The 24,884-nt window shown below is 39.5% G+C and overlaps 1 protein-coding gene across 19 annotated transcripts in view; it reads left to right on the forward strand.

Annotated features, from left to right (window-relative positions):
• NRXN1 (neurexin 1) overlaps nucleotides 1-20,943 on the forward strand; it is a 952,284-nt gene extending 931,341 nt beyond the window's left edge. For 11 of the 19 annotated variants that reach the window (XM_070932252.1, XM_070932253.1, XM_070932264.1 and 8 more), the window contains 2 exons: nucleotides 4,801-4,888; nucleotides 18,912-20,943. In XM_070932252.1, coding sequence (XP_070788353.1) covers nucleotides 4,801-4,888; nucleotides 18,912-19,216 — 393 coding nt within the window. In that variant the 3' untranslated portion in view covers nucleotides 19,217-20,943. The remainder of the gene's footprint in view (nucleotides 1-4,800; nucleotides 4,889-18,911) is intronic. The other 8 variants (XM_070932260.1, XM_070932263.1, XM_070932258.1 and 5 more) reach the window with 1 other exon arrangement.
• The last annotated feature ends 3,941 nt before the right edge of the window (nucleotides 20,944-24,884 follow it).

Genomic DNA, 24,884 nt, shown 5'->3' on the forward strand with positions numbered 1-24,884 from the left:
CCAGCTGGCGCAGCATGATACCATGGTCGATGGTATCAAAAGCCGCTGAGAGGTCTAACAGGACCAGAACAGAGGAACAACCCCTGTCCCGAGCCCTCCAGAGATCATCCACCAATGCGACCAATGCCGTCTCCGTGCTGTACCCAGGCCTGAAGCCGGACTGGCACGGATCTAGATAGACGGTTTCATCCAGGAACTGTGGGAGCTGTCGCGCAACCACACTCTCCACAACCTTCGCAACAAAGCGAAGGTTGGAGACCGGACGATAGTTTGCCAAAACGGCCGGGTCCAGAGAAGGCTTCTTGAGGAGGGGCCTCACCACCGCCTCTTTCAAGGCGGGAGGCAAGAAACCCTCTCTCAGAGAAGCATTTATGATCCTCTGGAGCCAGCCTTGTGTTACCTCCCGGGTGGCCAGTACCAGCCAGGAGGGGCACGGGTCCAATAAACATGTGGTTGCGTTTAACCTCCCCAGGATCCTGTCCACGTCCTCAGGAGTCACAGGGTCGAACTCATCCCAGGTAACATTCTCAAGACCAGCCTCAGTCACCCCGCCGGGATCTACCCAGTCAGAGTCCAAGCCTTCCCGAATCTGAGCGATTTTATCGTGCAGATACTGTGCAAAATCCTCAGCCTGCCCTTGCAAGGGGTCTTCCCGCGCTCCCTGATATAGGAGGGAGCGGGTCACCCTAAACAAGGCGGCTGGGCGGTTATCTGCCGATGCAATAAGAGCGGAAAAGTGGTTACGCTTTGCCGCTTTTATCGCCAGTAGATAGGTCTTAATATGAGACCTAACTAGTGTTCGGTCGGATTCGGAGCGACTAGCCCTCCAACCACTCTCTAGGCGTCTTTTCCGGCGCTTCATCTCCCTCAGCTCCTCGGAAAACCAAGGGGCCGGGCAGGTTCGGCGTTGGGTCAGAGGCCGCAAAGGCACGACTCGGTCCAGAGCACCGGCGGCTGTCCTATCCCAGGCAGCCACCAGATCTTCAGCCGAGTCGTGAGCCAGAGTTTCAGGAACTGGCCCAAGCTCCCTCTGGAACCTATCAGGATCCATTAGGCGCCTGGGGCGGAACCACCTGGTTGGTTCCGCCTCCCTGCAGTGGGGTGCAGCGGTCAAAAGGTCCAGTCTCAGGAGAAAATGGTCCGACCATGACAGGGGTTCAATAACTATATTCCCTATATCCAGACCACTCCGCCACTGACCAGAGATAAAAACCAAGTCCAGAGTGTGTCCTCCCACGTGAGTGGGGCCATGAATTAATTGTGTCAGGTCCATGGCTGTCATGGAAGCCATAAACTCCTGAGCCATCCCAGACGCCCCACCGGTAGATGGCAGGTTGAAATCCCCCATGACCAAAAGTCTGGGGGTATCAACCGCCACCCCGGCAATAACGTTGAGAAGCTCGGGCAGGGCCGCTGTCACGTGGCAGGGAGCCAGGTACGTGATCAGCAGGCCCACCTGCATCCCATGGCCCCACTTCACCAGGAGAGACTCACATCCGGCTATCTGAGGTACAGTGGCCTCCCTCAGATCAAGACCTTCCTTTATAACGACCGCCACCCCCCCCACCCCTGCCCTGGGCCCTTGGCTGATGGAATGCGCGGAAACCTGGTGGGCACATCTCTATGAGGGGGACCCCCCCCTCTTGGCCCAACCAGGTCTCTGTAATACCTCCAGGTCCGCACCCCCCTCCTGTATTAGCTCACAAATGAGGGGGGCCTTATTAACCACGGATCTGGCGTTGCACAACATCAGTCAGAGGCCTGGGCTCTGAGACTCTGGACAGCCGGGGAGACGAGAAGAGTCATGGGGGCCGAGGCATGCCACCGCTTGAAGATAGCGGGTGCGTGCCCCCACCACCTGATGTGGTCCCCTACTCCCGCCATATCTGCCCCTCCCAACCACGGTCCTGATAGAACTGCCCTCCACCCTATCCACACTGAGCTCCTCCACACCCCGCTCCCCGCCTTCCATTCCATGCCCCTGTAACGGGCCTGACCTATGCCCCTCCCTCCCCACCCCCCACCCTAAGCCCCTTAAAAGATTACAAAAAGACAACTTTAAAAAACCCCACAACCCCCTCTTTGCGGCATGCCACCTCTCGGGGTTCCAAAGCCCGTCATCGAGGTAGGCCCTCGATAGAGTGGAGGGCCAAGCCTGCGAGAGGGGGGAGTCTCGCAGACCAAGAAGCTCCACTGCGGAAATGTTATATGTTATATGAAATATATGTTGCTAGTCCATGTATGATATGCCATACACTAGATAAATAAGTAACAAAAACTGTTACAGTATTTTGTCATTAGTTTATTTCTCTCAGATTACTCGTTTGAACACAAGTTGATAAAACCCAGTAGTGGCAGTTAGAAAGATTTTCCCTGTTTTTTCCCTGGAAGCAATACCTAAGCATGGGATAGAAACAGCATTGATCATTCTGGTGAAGGACTGCTTTAGGAAATGAGTTAGGGAGTGCATTTCGAGATTATCAATCATTATAATTTGGGGAATTGCCTGTAAGGTTTGGGAGTCAAACACGATTTTAGAACGATTTTTTTTTTCTCAGTGAATAGTTCCTGTCAATGCTTATGAGAAAGGATGGGCTCTGTGTGATGTCCCACAAGATTCAGTCCCCCTGCCGTCTTTATTGTTTACCTGAAGCTACCATGTGAGATCAATATTCTGATGATACCAATGTTACATTACCCAGTCAAGGCCAGGCTGGAGATACAGTGGAATATTGACCCAATGCCTGGATGCTATGGAGGTTTAAGTGAGACAAAACAAGTTAAAATTGAACTTTAACATGACAGCAGTGGTGGGTTGCCCCCGGTTCGGACCGGTTTGCAAGAACCGGCAGTAAAACTGGCGGGCAGCTCTGCCCACTGACCCGGATGACATCATAGGTGATCTGCGCATGCGCAGAAGAGTGCGAGCATGTGCGAGCGCAATGTGAACCAGTAGTAAAGGTAAGTAGAATCTACCCATGCATGAAGGATGTACTCTTTGTCCAGTGGAGTTCTTTATCAGCTGCAATATGAATTCTGGATTGTGTGGTATTTCTTCTAAAGTGCCAGGTCTGTACTCCTGGCTACTATTGTAGCATGGGAGCATTTGTCCAGCTTGAGTGCCAGTTTTAGACCTACTTTGAGAGGGATAACTGATGCCCTAATCTCCACTTGCTTAGACTGCTGCAAAACACTGTACATGGGATTACTTTTGAGGTCACTTGGAAACTGAACTGATGTAAAACGTAACAGCCATTTCATGAGTAAGAGAACATATAACACCTGTTTGTAGGCCTGTATTGGCTTCTAACAAGTTTCCAGATTTAATTCAAAGTGCAGTTTTTAACTCATAAAGCCATATATGGCTTAGCTCCCAAGTATCTCCAGGACCATTTTCTCCAAGTGCAATCAACCCATCCAACGCATTCTTCATATGGGAGACTATTAATAATCCTTCATTTTTTGGAGAAGGCGAGCAAGACCTCCTGAAGAAGGGAATGGATTCCTTCCAGGGACTAGGTTGATGCCAACCCTAATGGCATTCCAAATGTTAATTGTTTTTAGAGTCTCATCATACTAACTGCAAAGAGTCTTCTGAATGATTATGTGTATACAAAATAGACACGCCAAGAGGCTCATCTGAATCTGTTGAACCTGCACCGACATCTCGAATAGCTTTTAGGATAGTTATTGGGAATGAGCTTTTAAAACCATAGTGGGATTTTTACTACTACTGAAAACAAGTATGTAAACAATTAAGCTGTAATGTATCGATAACAGCAAAGGGTGAGAGTTTTCCTTTGTCATTTTTGCCTCTCACTTTATTCCCTGTCCTATTATAGTTTGTTTCCTCAGCAAGCACCTTGGAATGGAATATTTTATATATTGTTCCATAAAGCCATTCTATAAAACCACCAGTATTATTAGATTTATATCCCACCTTTATCCAGAATTATTAAAGGTAACATACATAATATCCCCATCTCCTATCTGTCCCAAAACAATTACTTTGTAATATTTATGGGTTTGGTCTGGGAGAGATTGACTGACCCAAAGTCATCCAGTCAGCTTTTATAAATAAAGGAGGATTAGCACTCACCACCTCCTTGTTGCTAGTCCAGCACCAATAACCATTACACCAAACTGACTTCATTTCACATGTTTTTATTATAGATGGGGATTTCTTTTCAAAGTCTAGTTTCTGACTCAGAATCAAAAATTGCATTCAGAGAGCAAGCCTAAAAAAATCTGTTCCAGGTGTCAAAAGTTCTAGGGAATATTTAAGGGATATTTTGGATCTCAGGGTATTGCCTATTGAAAATAATAATGCTTAAAAAAAAGGAACTGAAAAGGAATAATTTGGGGAGGCAGTCAGTTCTATTATATTCTCCGATCAGCAAATTCCTGGTCAGAGAGGAAGAGCAATTAGAATAATGTCAGGGCAAACCTGATAGTCATGTAAGTGAGAGTTGATTAAAAGGTTTCCAGAGGGCTGGAGGTTGAGTAGTGAAAGGTTTCCAGCTGTAAACAGATGGTGCAGAGAAGAGAGAAACAAGAATAAGATGTTGTCATGGTCAGAGATAGAGAGCAACACTGAATGTCTCAGTGGACTTGTGACATAATCTTTTGTTAGCTCTCAAATAAAAAAGGATCTTACATCACCATTTAAAAAAAAAAAAGATCTTACAGAATGTTATGAGTTTCCTAGGATCGGTTATGATTGTGCCACAGAACATTGACAGGTGAGGACTGACTTGGAACAGCTTGATTGATCCAATGGATTCTCTTATTTATTTTCAGACTACAGATGACATCTTGGTGGCCTCAGCTGAATGCCCCAGCGATGATGAGGACATTGATCCCTGTGAGACGAGCTCAGGTGGGTTAGGTTAGTCAACTTTTTTATTACTTCCTTTTTATTTTTATTCTTTGCATGCAGCAGTGATGAAAGAACAATTTATTTCAGCCTGTATTGATGATAAGGCAAAATTCATTCTCCTGGGTCCCAGTTAGGAATTGCCAACATAATTCTCCGTGTGTACATGTGTCTGTTATGTACGAGAGAAAGAAAGAGACATAAAGACTCCTACTAAAGGGATTATTGTTCTTTGGTAGCTTGTATAAACAGGAAACTTAACAGCTGTATGGAAAAACCTAAACATGAGTGAGTGCCTATTACTCTCAATATATATTAAAACATTGACAATCAACTCTATGTGTCCTCCTTTGATCATTTTTATTAAAAGATCTTCAAGAACAACTAATTAATTACATGATAATGGACCTATTTAGTGGGCCTGTAGACGATATTTAAAAAGCAGAGTTTTTAGGATTTAAGATTTGAGCTCTCTGAAAGAAAAAAATGCATCTATGACTGACAAGACTTTCTGGTTGCCTGGAACTGTACATATTTCTGCTGAGCAGAAGGCATTTTGCCATGGAAGACTTCATAGATGTGAGGTATATTAAATTTGCAACCACACTATGAAATTTCAATAAGGAAAGTATTATTTGTTTATGAATATTGAGAGATTTCTGTGTATGTAGATGATAGAGCACACCTTATAATCTGGTGAACAATTCAGCCAATGTTCAAATTACAGCTGACCATTTCTGCTTGCAACTTATTTTAGGAGGAGGGTGAGGGGTGGGTTGAAATATATCCCTGACAAGACTGATAATCATAAATACCCATTAATAGCACTGGCAGCAATATGCATGAATGAGTGACTGGCCACAACTTCTAAGATATACAGTTGTTTCCATTGTTAATGTTTTATCATGCAGCTTCTTTTTAAAATGACAGTTATGTTATCTGCAACAAGAGAAAATTATAAGAAGATTGAGAAATAAGACAAGAAAGGCATTTGCTTTGTGCAACAATTTTGTTATGTTTTTTCCCATGGAGATAAGATTGGCCCCCACTTTGACACACTTTTGCAAAGACTTGAAGATGTGGTTCTTCAGTGAGGACCCCAGAGTGATACAGAGGACCCTAAAATAGATTCCAGAGTAATACAGAGCCCATAAAGTGGCTGGACTGATTGTTGTCAGCAAAGAGTGGTGGTTTATTGGTTTTTGTACAGGGGTTTTATCTTTGTAAACCACCTGGAGTCACCATGAATTAATTGGGAAGCCATATAAGTTTTCTAAACACATATTTTCATTTTTTTTCCATAATCACTATGGCTATAAAAAATTTTAAGTTCCAAGATCTTTGGTATGCTACACATGGTGACACCTAAACCTGCCTTATAGTCAGGATGTAGATCTCCTAGGCAGTTCCCCAGGGCTTCAGATGGACTTTTTCATCATCTGATTGGTCCTCTAGCAACTCCATAGGTTGAACTGAGATCATTCCTTCACTGAATTGATTGCTTCCCATATTCTTCATTATATATTTTTTTATAAAGACCAAGAAATATATTACAACTTCCTTACAAGAATTCACAGAGCACTGTTACCTTCTGAAATGGTACCTATTTGTGTAGTTACATTTACATGCTTTCAAACTGCTAGGTTGGCAGGAGCTGGGGTGAGGACAGGAACCCACCCCATCACATGGCACTCAGGTCTCAAACCCTGCTGCTGGCTTTCCAGCCAACAAGCCCAGCGTCTTTAACCACTGACCCAATGTGCTGCCCTATTGGACGACAGTAAAAAGTCAAATTTAACTCATTTCGATCTAGATGCAACATGGCAATTTTTTTGGAAGATTGTGGAAGTGCTTTGTCCCTACCTTCTTCCAAGGTGGTTTTAATTTTCTGCTCTATTGTATTGTTGATATGTAATGTTTGAGCAAGTAATCCAACTCTGAAATCATTATTTCTCACATTTTTTTCTAGGAAATACAGATATTTATAAATATTTGTACATTAATAAATTTCCTGCTAGGATTGTTTTTCATGATTCATGAGGCTATTTCAAGCTCTGGGAATCAAAAGTACAAACATCTAATTTATAATACTTCAGTAGATTCCATGTATTGAAACAGCAAGAGTATATTTATTAGACATACCAGCATAAGCAAAAACTACCATGATCCATATTTCACATTTATTTATATTAGAGTTGTCAGGCTGAGGGCCAGAAAGTACTTCAGTGCTATTTGTATTTTGTTTTTATCCAATGATTCAAAGGACATAGAATCAAATGCAGGTTTACAATTTGTATTGTTACATCTGGAAGTAAAAGCTACATTTATTTACACACTCACAACTTCATGCACATTTTTGTAACTCAAAATCTGACTTGCCAGGTTAGGTTGAGTTCTAGGAAAAACTAGGTTAGATGCTTGTTCGATGTATTGACCCCCAAGTGCCACCATTCCCATACACTTTTATACCTTCCAACAAGTTTTGACTAATTCATCAAAGCTGGGCCAGTCATACCTTGGCATTTTAACCACATCCTGTTCCTATTGAATGCAATCGCCTTTCTGTTATTCTAGGGACACCCTTTCTGCCTCCATAGCTTGCGTTATGTACTTAGAATTTTATATATGTCCATTCACACAAACACATGGTGCAATGCCGCACATTATCATAATATAATGGCATTAACGATTGACATATATTAGTATTATTATACTACTATATATTTTATTAGTTAATGTAGCTACACATGGTTCATAGAGTCCTAAAAATAGATGTTAAGAATCATGAAATCTCAGTGTTCTACAAGTTAAGATTTACCTATCCTTCTATGTTGAACCAATTCATCTACCTACTTTGGAATAACACTTTGTTTGTGAGTTAAAGGTTATGAACTCTATTAGCTGCAAGTTTCCTCCAAAGATTTAAACAACATCCCCAATCATTATTTCTTTCTGTATTAGAATAACATGCTTCATCCCTCCTCCCCTCCCTTCTTTTTTTTCCCATGTCTTCACACATAACTGATTCTCCTTGTTGCCATCTGAGAAAATATCTCCTGAGAGGAGGCAGCATTTCTAGTGTTGCTGTACAGTGCTTCTAAAAGATATTTCAGCTCTGATATTTTGCCTCTGTGAAGAAATTTGAATCCTAGAAGATTAGCCACAACACAATCCTGCTCATGTGCCTTTCATTATTTAAAAACTGGCTGGTATATAGATACATTTGGACGATACAAAATCATGTACCCTTCCTATAAAGTCATGAATATAGAAGTGATGACAAAGAAATCACTGGAGAGAGAGAGACAGAGACAGAGGGAGGGAGGGAGGGAGGGAGGGAGGGAGGGAGGGAGGGAGAGCAGTGGTGGGTTGCTACTGGTTCAACCCGGATCGGGCGAACTGGTAGTGGTGGTGGCGGGAGGCTCCGCCCACCCGCCTGGATGCTTCTGCGCATGCGTGTGAGCACGCCCATGAGTGAAACGGTAGCAATGGGTTTTAAAACCCACCCCTGTCCCTCTCCCTCAGGGCCGAGTTTCAAAACCCATTGCTACCAGTTCGCTCGTGGGTGCACTCACAAGAGACACTTCTGCGCATGCGCAGAAGCATCCGGGTGGATGGGCGGAGCCTCCCTCCGCTGCTGCTACCAGTTTGCCCGACCCGGGACAAACCGGTAGCAACCTACCACTGGAGAGGGAGAGGGAGAAAGAGAGAGAGATACAGGCATACTGCTTTAGAGCGCAGCAACTGGGGTAAGAGTGGGGGAGACGGTTCTTCATCTTTTTGTTGTCATCACAAGCAGTGTTCTTTTTGGTAAGTTGTCACAGATGCAGAGATAATAAAGCCACTTATCAGATGTGAATGCTTATGGATAAGTGTTTTTGATGTATAGTAAAAACTTAAGTTAACATAGAAGTCCGCACCTATATTTCTATAATTGCTGATTTATAGTTTAATATAGGTTGTGCTGATTTATTAATTTTGTTGATTTATTTAGAAGTAAAGCATAGTATCATTCCTTGGGAGAAATAGCCTATCGGGATTGTCACTGCCAGCAAGTCCTTGGCTATCGTCTCTGATTTTGCTTGCTGTGCCTTTGCCTTTCAATAAATATTGAATGCAAAGATGTGACTTGCAAGAAATATAGGAAATGAAAATGTAATGGAGATAAAGCCTGCTAATCAAGCAGTGCATAATAAAGCCAGAATAAAAAGTGACCAAATCATATGAAGTACAATTTACATTGGAATACACAAAGATGTCACACAAACAGTATTTACAGAGAGAAAAATCCAATCATACTCTTGACCATTCTTTGCTCTTAGATTAAAATTTTTCCATTCCTGTCTATATGTATTCGGTATATAAGGAGAAGAAATCTGTAGTTCCTGCTTGTTGAGCACATCTCCTCAAATATGAGTTTGAATAATAAGGATATATTCCAGTATTTGAGCATGGAAAGTGGTTAAGGCAAATCAGTAGACCAGAAACAATTTATCTTATCTACAACCAAAGTCACTCCCATGGAGATAATTCTCAGTTCCTCTTCCTGATCCTGATATGATTGAGACACTGCTGTCATTTTTATATCATTGTATTCTTTTCCATTACAGATTTATTTCTTACATGTTCAGTTTTCTTATTTGATAGGCATAATAAAACCAGACTGATATGTATACATTTTTGCTTCCTTTATAAATTGAATTCATTATGCATTCAACAGTGACCTTTTAATCCCTACTGATTATTTATAACGATAACTATTAGAAGATCTTCAAAAAAAAAAAAATTGAGTCTGAGATTCCTGCTGGTGCAGTGTTTAGAATACAATATTACAGGCTGATTCTGCCAGCAGCCAGAGGCTCAATCCCAACAGGGCTCAAGGTTGACTCAGCCTTCCATCCTTCTGAAATCAGTAAAATGAGGATCTAAGTGTTGAGGGCAAAATGCTGACATTGTAAACTACTCAGAAAGTACTGAAAAGCTCTATGTAGCAGTATATAAATCTACTGTAAGTGCTATTGCTATCCCTCCAGTATTTTCCAGCTAATAAAGAATTATTCATGTATAGATAATCAAACTGATGTTGACAGATTGAATTTTCAAAGCCATTCTAAGTGTATGCCAGCTTCTTCCTCCTAGATAGCATCAAACATCCATATATTATAGCAGATTATTAATCTATCTAGTCAAGATTGTTTAAGAAACAGTAGCATAAAGTTATTTCCATATTCTAGATTCATAGAATTGGAAAGGTCACTGATGCCAACTCTTGTTCAATTCAAAGAATCCAGTTAATTCATCATTGCCAGGTTCTATGAATTCTTTTCTTAATCACCTCCAAAAAAGGAGAATATATGTTTGTAATTTCCAAAGTAAACACAAGGTGGTCTTTTAAGATACTTCTTTTATTAGGAATCCAAGCAGAAGCCTGAATTTCCTAGGAATATCAGGAAATTCAAAAAATCTTCACAACTAGATGTTTAACTAGTGGATTAACTGCACAAGAAATACCACAAGAAAGTATAGTAGATTCACGGTTTTCCTTGGACTAAACTTTCATTTCACTACTTCAACTGCATTTTCCTCTCCTTCTCTCTGTTATTTACATACAATTTTATTTATTTTATTTATTTTATTAATTATATTTATATACCGCCATTCTCCCAAAGGACTCAGGGCAGTGAACAGCCATGATCAAATACATAAATATAAAAATTAAAAAACAATTTAAAACCAGATTAAATACTTTGGTCCACAATTAAAAACATCCCAGTAAAATCCAATTTAAAATTTAAAACCATTAAAATTAGGCTAGCCCGGCTTGCTGAAATAACAAAGTCTTCAGGGCACGGCGGAAGGTGTGCAAGTCCGGGATCCTCTGTACCTCTGTGGGCAGCTTGTTCCAGAGGGCAGGAGCTCCCACTGAGAAAGTTCTCCCCCGGGGGATCACCAGTCGACATTGTTTGACCGACAGCACCTCAAGGAGCCCCGCCCTGTGGGAGCGTACTGGCTAGTGGGAGGCTGTACCCAGGTCTAAGCCATGGACCACTTTAAAGATGTTAATCAACACCTTGAATCGCACCCGGAAGACCACTGGGAGCCAATGCAGCTTACGCAGGAGAGGGGTTACATGGGAGTAATACAATAAACCTAAAGCTGAAGTAAGGAGTAAAATTTTGTTGAGGTCTGTATTCCCTTAGGGATAGCAGAGCTAAAACAAGCTGGAGATGAGACAGAGCCAAAAAGAGTTGGAGCCATCACTTACAGTATTTCATTCCTATTCTTCTCTCTCTTTTTACTCTTTCCCTTATTGACAATCTTTCTCTACTTTCCACACAGCAAATTGCTGTAGATAGACATAGATCATTCCTACTAGGCATTTTGCAGATTGTGCATTTTAAATATATTTTTCAATGAAATGAAATGTACAGGGTTGCCAATCCCTAGGCCAAAGGCACATGGTGTAGAAATTTTTGTTGGGAAACTGGGAAGGTTTGGTTAATAATGAGTGATTATTGCACTTCTATGATAACGTGAAATTACTCTGAATCCAGGAAATGTTCAATAAAAATGCTCCATGGCTTAGGACCCGGGTACTTACGAGACCACCTTCTGCCACCAATAGCCTCCCATCGACCAGTACGCTCCCACAGAGAGGGACTCCTCAGGGTGCCGTCGGTCAAACCATGTCGACTGGTGACCCCCAGGGGGAGAGCCTCCTCTGTGGGGGCACCTGCTCTCTGGAATGAGCTGTCCCCGGAGATTCGTAGGATTCCCGACCTTCGCACCTTTCGCCGTGCCCTCAAAACGCTATTGTTTCACCAAGCAGGGCTGGCCTAAATGCTATTTTAATGGGCGGTTTCTATTTTAGCTCTTTCGGCCAAATTATTTAATATTTTTAAATTGTCTTTTAACTTTCATATAGTTGTGGGTTTTATTTTTGGCTGTACGCCGCCCTGAGTCCTTCAGGAGAAGGGCGGTATAAAAATTGAATAAAATAAAATAAAATAAATAAAAAGAACAAACAAATCTGTTCTATGACAGGAATGGGAACAAGTAAAATGTTTACCATTAGTAATGTCTATTTAACACCCAATCTATTTTAGGAAAACAGGAGATTTACCAAATGGTCTCTCCACACATAATGTCTTTGAAAAAGGCATAGGTCCTACTACCTACCTGTTTTTCTAGGAAAGAAGAATGGAAGGGAACTGAATTCAGTTCTTCCTTTATCTTCACCAACTAAGTATACAACAATTTCCCTCTTTAGCAAGTTAAAGTTCCCACAAAAGCAAAAGTTCCTGTAAGTACAATGCTCTACCATACAACACATTTATTTTCAAACAATTTCCAGTGTGCTCAATGGCCCCAATGCATTCCATATTCTTGATCATACACATCTCCAATATTGCATGCTACTATTCAGAGCTGAAAAAAGCAGTTGCAGACAATCATTGCACTTTCCAAGGAGCATCTCTCAAGAAGCTGCAACTGCTCAAAATGTAGCAGCACAAGCAGTAAATGGGCATCTCTCAGTGGCCCATGTCTTCTGCTTCTTGTCTACTCCTGTAATTTCTGGTTGTTTGGCCAGTACCTGGCTGTCTATCTGTATCTGAAAGCCCCACAGATAACATTTACTCTTAATAACTTTCTATGGAATCTCCCATCTGGATGTGGGATGGTCTAGTCCAGAAGTGTCAAACTTGCATCATCACAGTGGCATCACGTGATATATCGGAACTTTTTTCCCCTTTGCTAAACCGGGTGTTGCCAGCATGTGACGCATCCAGCCCATGGGCCAGAGGTTTGACAACCCTGGTCTAGCCCATGCACAGTACAGATATTCCTGTAGACAATGCCAAACTACTTGGTTGTGCTGCTCAGTGTATGCTGTTCCTGCATCTTACACTCTGCCACTATGTGTGGAACTGTCTCTGAGGCCTCTCTGCATAGTCAAAACTCTGTAGAGATTCTCAGTCATCCAGGTCATGGTTGTCCCAAAGGCGCTTTTTCAGGAGGCAACTGGACTTTTTGTTTTTTCTTATGAAGACGTTTCGTTTCTCATCCAAGAAGCTTCCTCAGCTCTGACAGGAGAGTGGATAATGGAAGGATTTATATTCCTTCCAGACAGCTGGTAATCTGCATCCTTTTAGAGGGTCATTGAAGCACTTGGAAGTTTATCTGTGTTTTGAGGATCACCTGAGTAGTGCTCCTGGTTCTGTAGTCTGCAATTTTTTTCCTCTGGAAATCCATTCCTACTCCCACACCAAGAATGTTCATCCCTCTCTGTATAGTCTCTACCTTGTGTCCTGTCTGTAGTTGTAAGATAGACTCTTGCTTCTATTCATCTGGTGCTTAGTGCCTGTGATCATGCTGCTATAATCAGTGCCTCAGTGCTGTCTTTTACTCCAACTCTTTCCAGCATTACCTATATATATCAGCAATCAATCATCACTTATATTCCCTGCTTCAAATTACTAATTTCCAAAATCACAAATACTAATAAGAGTGGGGGGAGATTTTGCAGCTCCTAGTTCTTTTTTTTTTTTAACACAAGGAATAATTCCCTCTCATAAGACTTAAATCTATTTAGTATCATAATTTTGCCCCAACTCTATTTAAAGTTTTCAGTAACAGTATAAAGGCAAAATCATCAGAGGATATATATTGTAGACATGTAATGCTAAGAAGTCCTGGAGTATAACTGTCCAGATGAAATTAAGTTTAGATAAGGTGATACAGCTCAGAGAGCTTTTTGGTTTCTAGCTGCTCCCAGATTGAAAGCCTACCAGAGACTAATAAGCAATTCCACTCATACCCCCATATAAAAGTTGATAAGTAAATAGGCAGAGAAAATGTATGTAATCTTGTGAATAATTTTCTAATCCCCCCATTTCCATTTGATATATGCAAAAGCATGAATATAAACCAAGAAAAGGTCTTAAACTGTATTTTTGTTAATAAAAGCTTTTGCTAATCTCAATTCTCAAACACTCCAGGAATCTGCAATTCCCATTTTCTTTTCACAGCATTAGTGAACAATGGACATTGGCAACAGTCTTTTTTTCTTTCTTTCTTTCCCCTGAAAGTACTGCCAAGAATTATAATAAGCCTGTAATATGTAGTGGAAAAGTCTAAACAAGTGTGACTGTTCTGCATAAGTTATTTCATGGCTGCAGAAATGCAAACAGGAATACAAAAATCAATCCCGCCCAATAGGGTCTACAATATAATTCAGAAGGTTGCATAATAGTGGTGAGTGGAGAGAGAATGCTGAAGGAAAACAAGTGCAGCATACCCATCTCACTGATGATATGCAAAATAGAGCATTGTAGACAGAATGCCTGTTTAATAATATTTTCATTCCACTCTCAGCAACTAAATTGTATGACTTTCCACTTACCCTCAGCCAAACCATCCACACAGCCAAACAAATAGCTTTAGTACTTGCAGGTGTTCCTTTCTATCACAGTCACAAGAGATTCTTTCCAGTCTGTTCATTTTATCATCTTAAATCTATAGAACTGGACTAGTTACCAGTTTTTCATCTGCCATTGCTTGGACAATAATAAGGTACTGATATTATTTTGATTTCTTTTCAACATACAATAATGCAGTCTTTTAAATAGTGTTTTTCCCCCAGAGTAATAAAGATATGTTGGCAGATACTGCTCGGTATTCACTGAATTGCTGTCAGGAAGTTAGCAGCAATCCTTTTAAGGAATAAGTTTTCATGGCCTGAAAGTATGTTTGTATTCAGGAAACTATGAGAATTATTTTGCAAGCATCTTCTATCCTCCAAATTACAAAATAATTATCAATTACAATTCTTCCTATTTCTCAGGAAAGGCTGTAACAGTTAAATCACGTAGAAAACCAAAGTAGACTGCTGTTTTTAAACAGATGTTCTGTGAGTATCCTGTGACCAAATTTAATCAAAGTCTGATTCATACTTGCTTGACAGTTTAATGACTGCAACAAGGTTCATATTACTTCAGTTACAGTGCATTCATTGAAGTTAAACTGTCAGGTATATGGGTTGGATAATATAAGTGCAGACTTACTGTAGCACTGGAGTAGTTCTAACATCGTAGAACAGCTTCTCAGGAATGTTGGAAAACTGATGTATATAACATTTACAGTTTATTTCAGACACATGAAGAAAAACTCCAAGTGGCACAACTGGCACTAAAGAGACTAGTTTCTTCTTTATGTACTATGTATCTTATTATTTATGGCAACTATATTTTTCCATCATTTCAGTAAAAGTAACACTCAAGTAGGAGCATCTGCAGTTGCTGTGCCCCTTTGAAATGGCATGCATTGTCACAATGTATAGAACAGGGAGGGCTCTTATCACAATGGTGCAATGTTCTTTTCACACACTGACTGGTTTGACCATAATCATTCCCCCATCATAGACATGGCTATTACAAAAACTCTTCACTTCTCTTTATTCTTTATTTAGATATAAATAGAGCATTTGCCGCTGAAAATGTCCAATCCATGGTTACATTCATATAGTATTTCTGGCGCATTCTTTATACTAGATATGTTGTTGTGAAAAACAACCAATATTGATAATATTGAAAAAGTTATTTTTCTTTTATTAAGGCAATGAAAAAAACAAAAGTGTGTCTTCATTGCAGTTTCCACCCCATTTACCACACCTGATATTAGAAGCTACTACTCTGACAAAGCTAGGAACAGCTTCAAGTTAATTAAGTGGTTCTGTCTTCTTGAAACAGATGGAGTGAGATGATTGTGAAACGTTGCTTAAAGTGAAACAATGCCAGCAGTTTCAGATTATTTTTAAGAAAAATTAAAATTTTCAGTTTTATATCTTTATACCTGGTATTCAGTGGAACATTTTATTGTAAAAGAGGTTTGAAAGTTGTTGTTTTTTTTACTGCCAATTAATAGAAATCTAATTGACAGCATTTGCATAAAATGCCTACATTTAAAAGATGATATTTAGCCTGTCAGGTAGCATCATCTCTTTTCAGCATGTTCTATTCTTCCTTGAACAGAAAGTAATTTCCAGAATCACATTCAGCATGATAAATCTCCTATTTTCATTTTCTATAGCTGTTCCTATAGAGTTATCTTGTCACAGCGAATTATGAAACAGTTGTTGACATATCCAGCTCAGATGAATTTCCACATAATACTGGGCATAGAATGAAGAATTAAATTAAAAGAAAGATGTGGTTTCTAACCACCCTTGTTCATCCTAAATTTAGAAATGGAAGCTTAGAGTTTGCTGGCTAGAAAATCCTAGAAGAGAAAACCTGAGAAAAATTTATGTAGATTTAAGGTAGATAATTACCTAAGCATGTTGTTGGGAAACTTACTAAGCTGAAGTGGATGTCATACTGCTTCTTCAGCTGAAACTTTCTTTACTTCTTGTTGGGGATCCATAAATGGCATCCTCAGAAAAGTATCAGCTGAAGGGCCCTATCCAGTGGTGGGTTCCTCCCGGTTCTGCCCGGTTCCGCTGAGCCGGTAACGGTGACGATATGACGTCACCGAACCGGTTCTGCCCCACCCACCCCCCGTGTTATTCTTACCTTTTATTTGTCCCCACCCCCAATCTATTGCTGCCTCCTGAGTCCCAGCTGATGGCTAGAGGGAAAAAAACTGTTTAAACTCTTGTCGCAGGGCTTCAAAGCTGATCAGTGTTAAAAGAAAACAAATGAGTAGACTGGTGCCTGCAAAAGTAAATGGGTAGACCAGTGCCTGCAAAAATACATGAGTAGATCAGTGCCTGCAAAAATACATGAGTAGATCAGTGCCTGCAAAAATAAATGGGTAGATCGGTACAGCTCTGCAATCAGTTAAAAGCCTGGTAGACCAGTACCTCTGCTAAATCCTAAATGTCACATGACCATCAAGCCACACCCACAAAATAAGCCATGCCCACAGAACTGGTAGTAAAAAAATTTAGAACCCAGCCCTGGCCCTGTCACCTGTTACTATCTTACTGAGCATTGGAAGACATTTTAAATAAGACTCGTGGATCTCTTCTGGAGAGGGCAGGGGGACAGGCCAAAACACAGGTGCAGGGCAAAGTGCATGTCAGAGCTGAATGTTTATTAGACTGGAAAGAAATACTTTTAATACCCATGTTCATTAAGTATCTAAAGCAAAGAAGAGCGAAAAGCAAAAACAAGAGAGTTTTTGAGACTTAGAATAAAAGCAGTGGCTATTCTTCATGCTAAATATTTGAGAGGATGGAAGAAGGGAGGAGAAAGAGGAGAAAAATAGTGATAGTGGTAGCAAAGTGGGTGCAGTTGTCTACTGTTGCTGCTGTGGCTTTCCTCAGGACTGAAACTAATATTGGGAGTTTCCTCATACAGTTCACCTTCTAAATTGTAAAATTGCCTCCGTTGCCCCAACATTTATTTTATTTTTTTATTTATTTATTAATTTAATTTGTATACCGCCCTTCTCCCAGAAGGGACTCAGGGCGGTGAACAGCCAAAATTAAAAAACATACAAATGCAAAAGTTAAGATAATTAAAAGAATTAAATCACTGGCTACCCAATTTAAAACCCCAAATCCATAAATTTTAAAATCCCAATTAAAAACCATTTAGGCTAGGCCGGCTTGATGAAATAAAAACGTCTTCAGGGCTTTATGGAAGGTCCAGAGGTCCAGGATCAATCGTATTCCAGGAGGCAGCTCATTCCACAGGGCAGGTGCCCCCACAGAGAAGGCTCGCCCCCTGGGGGCCGCCAGCCGACATTGCCTGACCGACGGCACCCCGAGGAGGCCCTCTCTGTGAGAGTGTATTGGCCGGTGGGAGGTTTATTTATCAGGTATATTTGCTTATTTCTTAGCACCGGTCCCTCTTCTTCCTCCCCCACATGCACTGCTGTGCTTCTCTTTTCCTCTCTTACACTTTTCTTCTTTGATGGAACCCCTTTGCTTCACTGGAAATGCTTTGGTTGAGTCTGCCCTTTCTTTCAAGGCTTCCTGTCTCTTTTCCTCCCTAAAATATGTGATGCACACTCTTCTTTAGCATCTTTTCACATTTTCCAAGCCATTCTTACTCTTTTCTTACCCCTATCCACTTTCATTTCTTAGTTTTCTTGTGTTTTTTAAAAAATACATACATAGAGACATACATTCATACATACATATATACATACATACATACTTGTTTTCGTAGATTTTCACGGGTAGCGGTATGCAAGTTTTGGTGTATTCGGGTCTTTTCCCATGTAAGATTGAAAGTATCTTGGCGATGTTTCGACATACATACATATATACATACATACATACTCAAAATTCCTGTTCAATTTCTCTTTTTATACAATTATACAGTTCACCCATTTTTCCCCTCTATGGATACTAACAAGGACTATCAATTCAATAACACATTAAACTGTACCAAAAGGACGGACTACTCTTCATAACATGTAGAAAAGGAATATGAGACATATATAAAAAATCTTATATTTTGTTTTGTACACCAGTGGATTAATGGGTTTAATCTGCCCAGATATACCTAGAACCCTTGTAGGTGTCGGGGTTCCAAGTAACACCAAACTAAGTAGATGCTATTTATTCCTCATATGTTATATTTCCACCAGTAATAAATGCTTTCTTTACATATATAAGCATTCATATGTTAATGATTATTTTACTGATTTCAAGATTTTTATTTTTTAATAAGCGTCAGAAGATCATATGCAATAGACTTGCAGAATCTAATATTTGTTCTCTAGTAGCATAATGAAATTGTGCAGTTTTTGAAAGACTGCAGTAAATGCTTTTTCTAAACAGATGAGAAAGTTCTAGGTTGTCAGATCAGCATAATGTAAAGTTGATTCTCTGAACCAGATAGTTCCTTGGGGAATGGTGGGGTATGGAGCAGAGAGAACTGATTTGCCCAACTTTCCTGGATTGATTCCAGAATCCTAAAGTGAAACCAGCTTTCCAAAGCAATAGTGATACAGTTAAAAAATGTTTAGGTGATTTTCTACTTTTGATTACATAAATATATATTTTTTTATCATCTGCTTACAGCAAGTCCCACCAAACCAGGACGGGGAGGATACCCAAGTTCAGAAGAGGTGGTTCGGGAATCCAGCAGCACGACTGGCATGGTGGTTGGGATCGTAGCAGCAGCTGCTCTGTGCATTCTCATCCTCCTCTACGCTATGTACAAGTACAGGAACCGAGATGAAGGCTCCTATCATGTTGATGAGAGTCGAAACTACATCAGTAACTCAGCACAGTCCAACGGGGCTGTGATTAAGGAAAAGCAACCCAACAGCTCTAAAAGCTCCAGCAAAAATAAGAAAAACAAGGATAAGGAGTACTATGTCTGATCCCAACAACTGGAAAGAACAATTGTATAGAAATAGTCTTCATTTTATCTGAGACATAAAACAAAACTTATTTACTTTACTTTTTATGAAGCACATACAAAGTTTAAAAAATGGGGAAAGGAATATGGGGAATGCAAATAGAAAGGAAAGACTTTTTAACAAAACAAGGAATGACAAAAATGAAATAAGCATTTCATACTCTGGTTTCTCTGAAACAGGAATCAGTAAACCCCCTTACGTTCACAGTGTTTTCATTTACTCTGCCATCTTTATGTTGCTGGAATGTTTCTGAAGAAGATGTTGGTACTACTGCACACTCATAAGGCAAAGAGTATTACTCCAAAACATCACCCAGCACAACACAAATTGTGACAAACTGAAACAAAGAAAAGATGAAATCATGCACACACCCACAGTAAAGAAGCTACCTACGAGTCTGGATTTAGCCAAAGTGCTAGCACTTTCCTGAGGAGTAAGTCAATCTGATTACCTGACAAGACTTTGCCATTTGACACAAGCCCTCAAGAAGCAAAGGTTGAAACTGAGCTTGCCAACTGGTGCAACAAAACAATGATTGGAGCTTGGGTTTGAAGTAAAGTGCTGGCTTTTCTGAATAAACCACATTTAAAAACAGAAGAAGAAAACATTTTTGAAAAAAGCCCCTTTCTGGTTGTGAAGAAAAAAATATAGCGGCCTTATTTTCAAAAATAACAATAAACAAAGAAACAAAATACATGAAATATAAGGCTTATTTTCACACACCATTACCAACAAATCCTAAACTGAGGGCATAGATGCGATCATTGGAATTTAAAAAAATCATGCACGCTTAGTATGTTATTACCTATGTTTATATTAAAAACACATCTATATGTGCTTTCTGGACTGTGATAAGTGATGTTTTCTAGCCTGTTGTATAGAAATGCAAACTATATCTGCTCTTCAACCATTTTTGGTAAACTCAATGTTCTAAGTGTTGCTAGGTATAGAATGTTTTATGACATCTGGAGCAACCAACATTTCTGTTTACTTTTACAGCCATGAGAAACTGCCACACTTTTTATTCCCTTCTTGTCTTCCTTCCTCCCTCCCTTCCTTCTTCCCTCCCTTCCTGGGTTTGATTTTAATTTACAGTGTAGTAAATATACTAAACAGGATGTGTATGAATGTATATAAGAGTCAGCTAATTTTCTTCTTAACTTGTACAGCCTCTCTTCTTTTGCAGTTCAGTTTTAGTAGTTTGTATGAAAGAAGTGGACTTTAGAAAGCAAATATATATAGATATAAACTTCATTATTTTCTTCTCCAATTGTCTATCCTCTCCTATGATACATTAGCAAGATCGATCACAATTACGTGATTTCAGCTCCTTTCTCTTCCTACCCCATTAAACCCAACAACTACTGATTTAAGTGACCTTTACACTCTAGTTCAACTTTCTGGCTATTTGTCCAGGAATTGAGAAAAAGGTTGAATTCCATGATATCTTTCACCTAAACCTTTATTATCATTTGCTTTTTATTTGTATATCATTAGAGAGTTGGTTGGTAAAGAAATTCAGAAATCTGCCCTTTGAAGTACTCTAGCTCCTCTCACTAAAGCAACCCCGAGTTAGGAAAAATACTAATGTTCTCAACATAAACTGTACAAAACAAGAACAAAAGTTGCACCTTTTGTCAAATGAGGAATGGTTCTCCTTTTAACTTGTTTTTATTTACCCAGTTCTTACCCTGAGCTTGAATAGAATTTCTTCTTCTAAGGTAATGAGTACAATGGTTTGGTAAAAAAAAAAAAATTATCTAAGATTCTCTGCAAAGATATATGTATAAACATTACAAACATTCTGGTTTATATACATGCTTACGTTACAGATTTGCAAGTTTGCTTTTTTTTTAACCACAACAAAGTGACTGATGCACTGGGTTCCCAATGATATGTCATTCTTACTTAGAGAGATACAAATACATTACATGGAAAGATAGTTCAGTAGAAAATCCGCCTTATCCTAGAAGACCTCCTGGGAGGAGTAGAATTGTTCACACTTTACAGACAGGAAAAAAGGAATTTAAAATTAGCTTTAATCAACAAGGCACTGTATTTTCTTGTATGCTGTTTGCTGCTGTTACAGCAAAAGACTGGGAACTGGTGTTCAACAGAGCAATACTTTAGAAATACAGTAGAACACTGCTAAATGATTTGTATAATGTGCTTTGTATCAAGGGCTTATGAGGGAAGAAAGGACGATGCATGTGACTATCTGAAGGGTATGTTGCGCTCAAGATAATCTGAAATTGTTTGGCTAATTGTCCTTGTATCTACCACCTTTTGCTGAGGGGAGGGCAGGAATAGGTTCATCCTGCATTATAACCATGGCAGAAACCTGACAAGCCATCAGTGAAGAATGGATATTGATAATCAGGAGAAAGAGAGAATTTAAGCTTTGGTATTCACTGATGGCAAGGTTCATATGTGACTTCATATACTCACTTTGTTACCCAGCTTTCCCCCCCAAACGATTAACATACTTACTTTAAGGGGTAAGTTATGGGAGATTGCTACTTCTAGCAAAGATATCTCAACTTGTTTTTTGAGGAGTTACTCCTATACTTCCTTGTTGATTTTGTGATTTAATAATGAGCGAAGTGTTTGCATTTATCAAATGTTTGCAGTAGCTATATTAAAACACTGTTCTTTTTTTTTTCAAAATTGCATAACAAATTCATTAATACCATCTCTATAATAATCTAATTTGTTTGACTAACACTGCAATCCTATGCATAATTAAGGGAGAAGGGATCGGTCCTATTTAAGTCATTGGGACTATTTCTGCATAAGTCATTGGGACTATTTCTGCATAAACACGCCTAGGATTCTGCTGGGATGAGACGGCTATGGGTTGGTTTTTTTTATTACCGTATTGTGTTGTCTTTTTTTTAACAAAACACTAAAAGAATATGTGAAATTATTCATTCCCAAAATATTAAAAAAAAGGTCAGAAGCCCTTAACCTTATAGTGCTTTCTGTGATAGATATTTACAATTTTTTTTAATTGTTGCAAGGCCAATTTATCCATTATTGGAAATGCTAAGCAAGTGGAATTTACCGTTTTGTTAATAAAATGTTTCTTAATACAATTGGTGGCTCATTATTTTTCAGCTCTTTTCACTATTAAGTCTGCTATCATCCTAATCATCATTCCAGAGAGAGAGGTCAAAAAAGTTGAGGCTGTGGCCACAACTGTGTGATCAAGGCATCACCTGTTTTTATGTGTGTCGTTGTGTGGAATTGGATAGGTAGAATACGTAAAAAAGGAGCAGGGCTTCAATTGCCCAATCACAGAAACCACAGAAAAAGGCATATTTGACCGCCTATGGCAGGGGTGTCAAACTTATGGCCTGTGGGCCAGATGTGTCACATGATGAGCATGCCCACACCTGGTTTAGCAAAGGGAAAAAAGTCACGATATGTCACATGACAACATGACACCGCAAGTTTGACACCCCTGTTCTAAGGGGGCACTCCCTGAAATTTGTGTAGACCCCAAATCAGTTTCAATTCTCCAAATTTTCCTCTATATTATTATATATGAAGCAGACCGGCACAAACTCATTCATATTAAAAAAGCAGGTGCTCACAATTGAAAATATAAGAGACATCATATTAGACATATCTTGATAGTTTGTTCTTAATAGAAGGTTTTGATTTGATTCACATATCACTATGTTCACAGTTTATAAAAAGTACTATGACGAGTCATAGAATGCACTGAAGCATAATCAAACAAGCAACTTTATAACTTACTGAAGTGTTTGAACTCAATCTTTGTATTAGGAGTGATTAATCATAGCCTGTGCTCCAACTGATGGGCTGATTACATGGACTGGAATTAATGTGGATCAAGATGCAGGCAGAAAAGACAATGTTCTTCAAAACTGCCCTCAGAAAAAGGGGAAACCTTATCTCTCTTATCTCATAAAATAAATTTAAATAAAACTAATAATGAGTTATTTCAATTATAGGAACAGAAAAATCTTATTACAACAAATGGAAACTTAGATGGTAAAAATGCATAATTGGGTTTACAGATAATTCAGACTTTTACTGATGGTCATCTTTAAGGACAAGCCATCTCTAGCTTTAGAGTCCCTGTATCAGGCAACGAAATGAGCCTTGATGGTACAGTAATTAGAATGCAGTATTGCAGGCTAATTCTGCCCACAGCCAGAAGTTAAACCCTGATGGGGCATGAGTTTGACTCAGCATTCCATCCTTCGAAGGTCGGTAAACTGAAAAGCCAGATAATGTAAACTACTCAATGCTATAAAGCACTATGGGACACTTTATACGTCTTAAGTGCTATTCCTAAGTGCTAAACGTCTTCAATCCCTTCTAAATTCTATGATTCTATAAAGATGAAGTGACTCCTATGTTTAGAATAGTTGGGGCAAGATTGTAACTATAGAACTTAGTGTCAACTCCTAGTTTATTCCATTTTTGTCATGCAATTCTGATGTTAAGAGCTGCTCATTGTACATAAATCCTAGCTATGTACCAGCTAGGACTCTGAAATGTGGGCTGAAACATCCCTAGTAAAGCCATTATGCAGATTTGTATTTAATGTGATTTATGAAGCTGGAACTGTTTATACTGCAATGTGCCAAATCAGACACAATTCACCAGTCAAGTACAGAGACTGGCAGTTCCTTGGAAATATGAGAAAGATATTGAACTCTAAATGGCTGTCATATATGACTCATCTTGGTGCCAATACAGAATTTCCAAACAAGAGTTCATTTCAAAGGGGACATCCTGGAAATGAATATGATTTGTTGCTGTGTTTACAAGCAGTTATAGGTCATTCTTAACTACCAATACATGGAGCTTTCAAATGAGTTTAGACTTAAAATGGATATGATTTGGAAACAAATGTCAGGATTCCGTCTTTGCTATTTCGACTGGAAATGTTCATTCTCAGAAATGAGAAAGTTAGAGCTCAGATTTTTAGAATGTGTTAGAAGAAAAGTTAAATTCACCATACAGGAATTCCAGCACTTACAATCTACAGATAGTCCTTGTCTTACAACAGTTCATGTAGTGACCATTTTAAGTTACAGCAACACTGGAAATAGTGACTTATGATTATTTTTCACACATACGACTGTTGCAGCATCCTAATGGTCATGTGATCAAAATTCAGATGCCAACTGACTCATATTTATGACCGTTGAAGTGTCCTGGGATCATGTGATCACCTTTTGTGACCTTCTGACAAACAAAGTCAATGGGGAAGCCAGATTCACTTAACAACCCTATTACTAACTCAACAACTGCAATGATTCACTTAACAACTGTGGCAAGAAAGGCCATAAAATGGGGCAAAATTAATTTAAGCAACAGAAATGTTGGGCTCAATTGTGGTGATAAGTCAAAGACTACCTGTATTCAGTTGAGAAACCTATTTATAAGGATACTCTTGTCCATTTTCCTTGCATTCTTTTGAAGTTGGAACAGTATACATCTCTATATTGTAACTTTTCCCTTGCTCTCACATTAGCAGTGAAATGCATTGGCTAAATGAGCTAGCACAATTCTAAAATATGTGAATAGAATATAGTTCTAGGTAATGTAATTGTACTATTCTGATTTTATCTGTCCTCACCTGGATTTC

This window comes from Pituophis catenifer, unplaced genomic scaffold, assembly GCF_029215685.1.
Source record: "Pituophis catenifer annectens isolate HBS135680 unplaced genomic scaffold, rPitCat1.0.hap2 SCAF_1, whole genome shotgun sequence".
NCBI classification, from domain to species: domain Eukaryota; kingdom Metazoa; phylum Chordata; class Lepidosauria; order Squamata; family Colubridae; genus Pituophis; species Pituophis catenifer.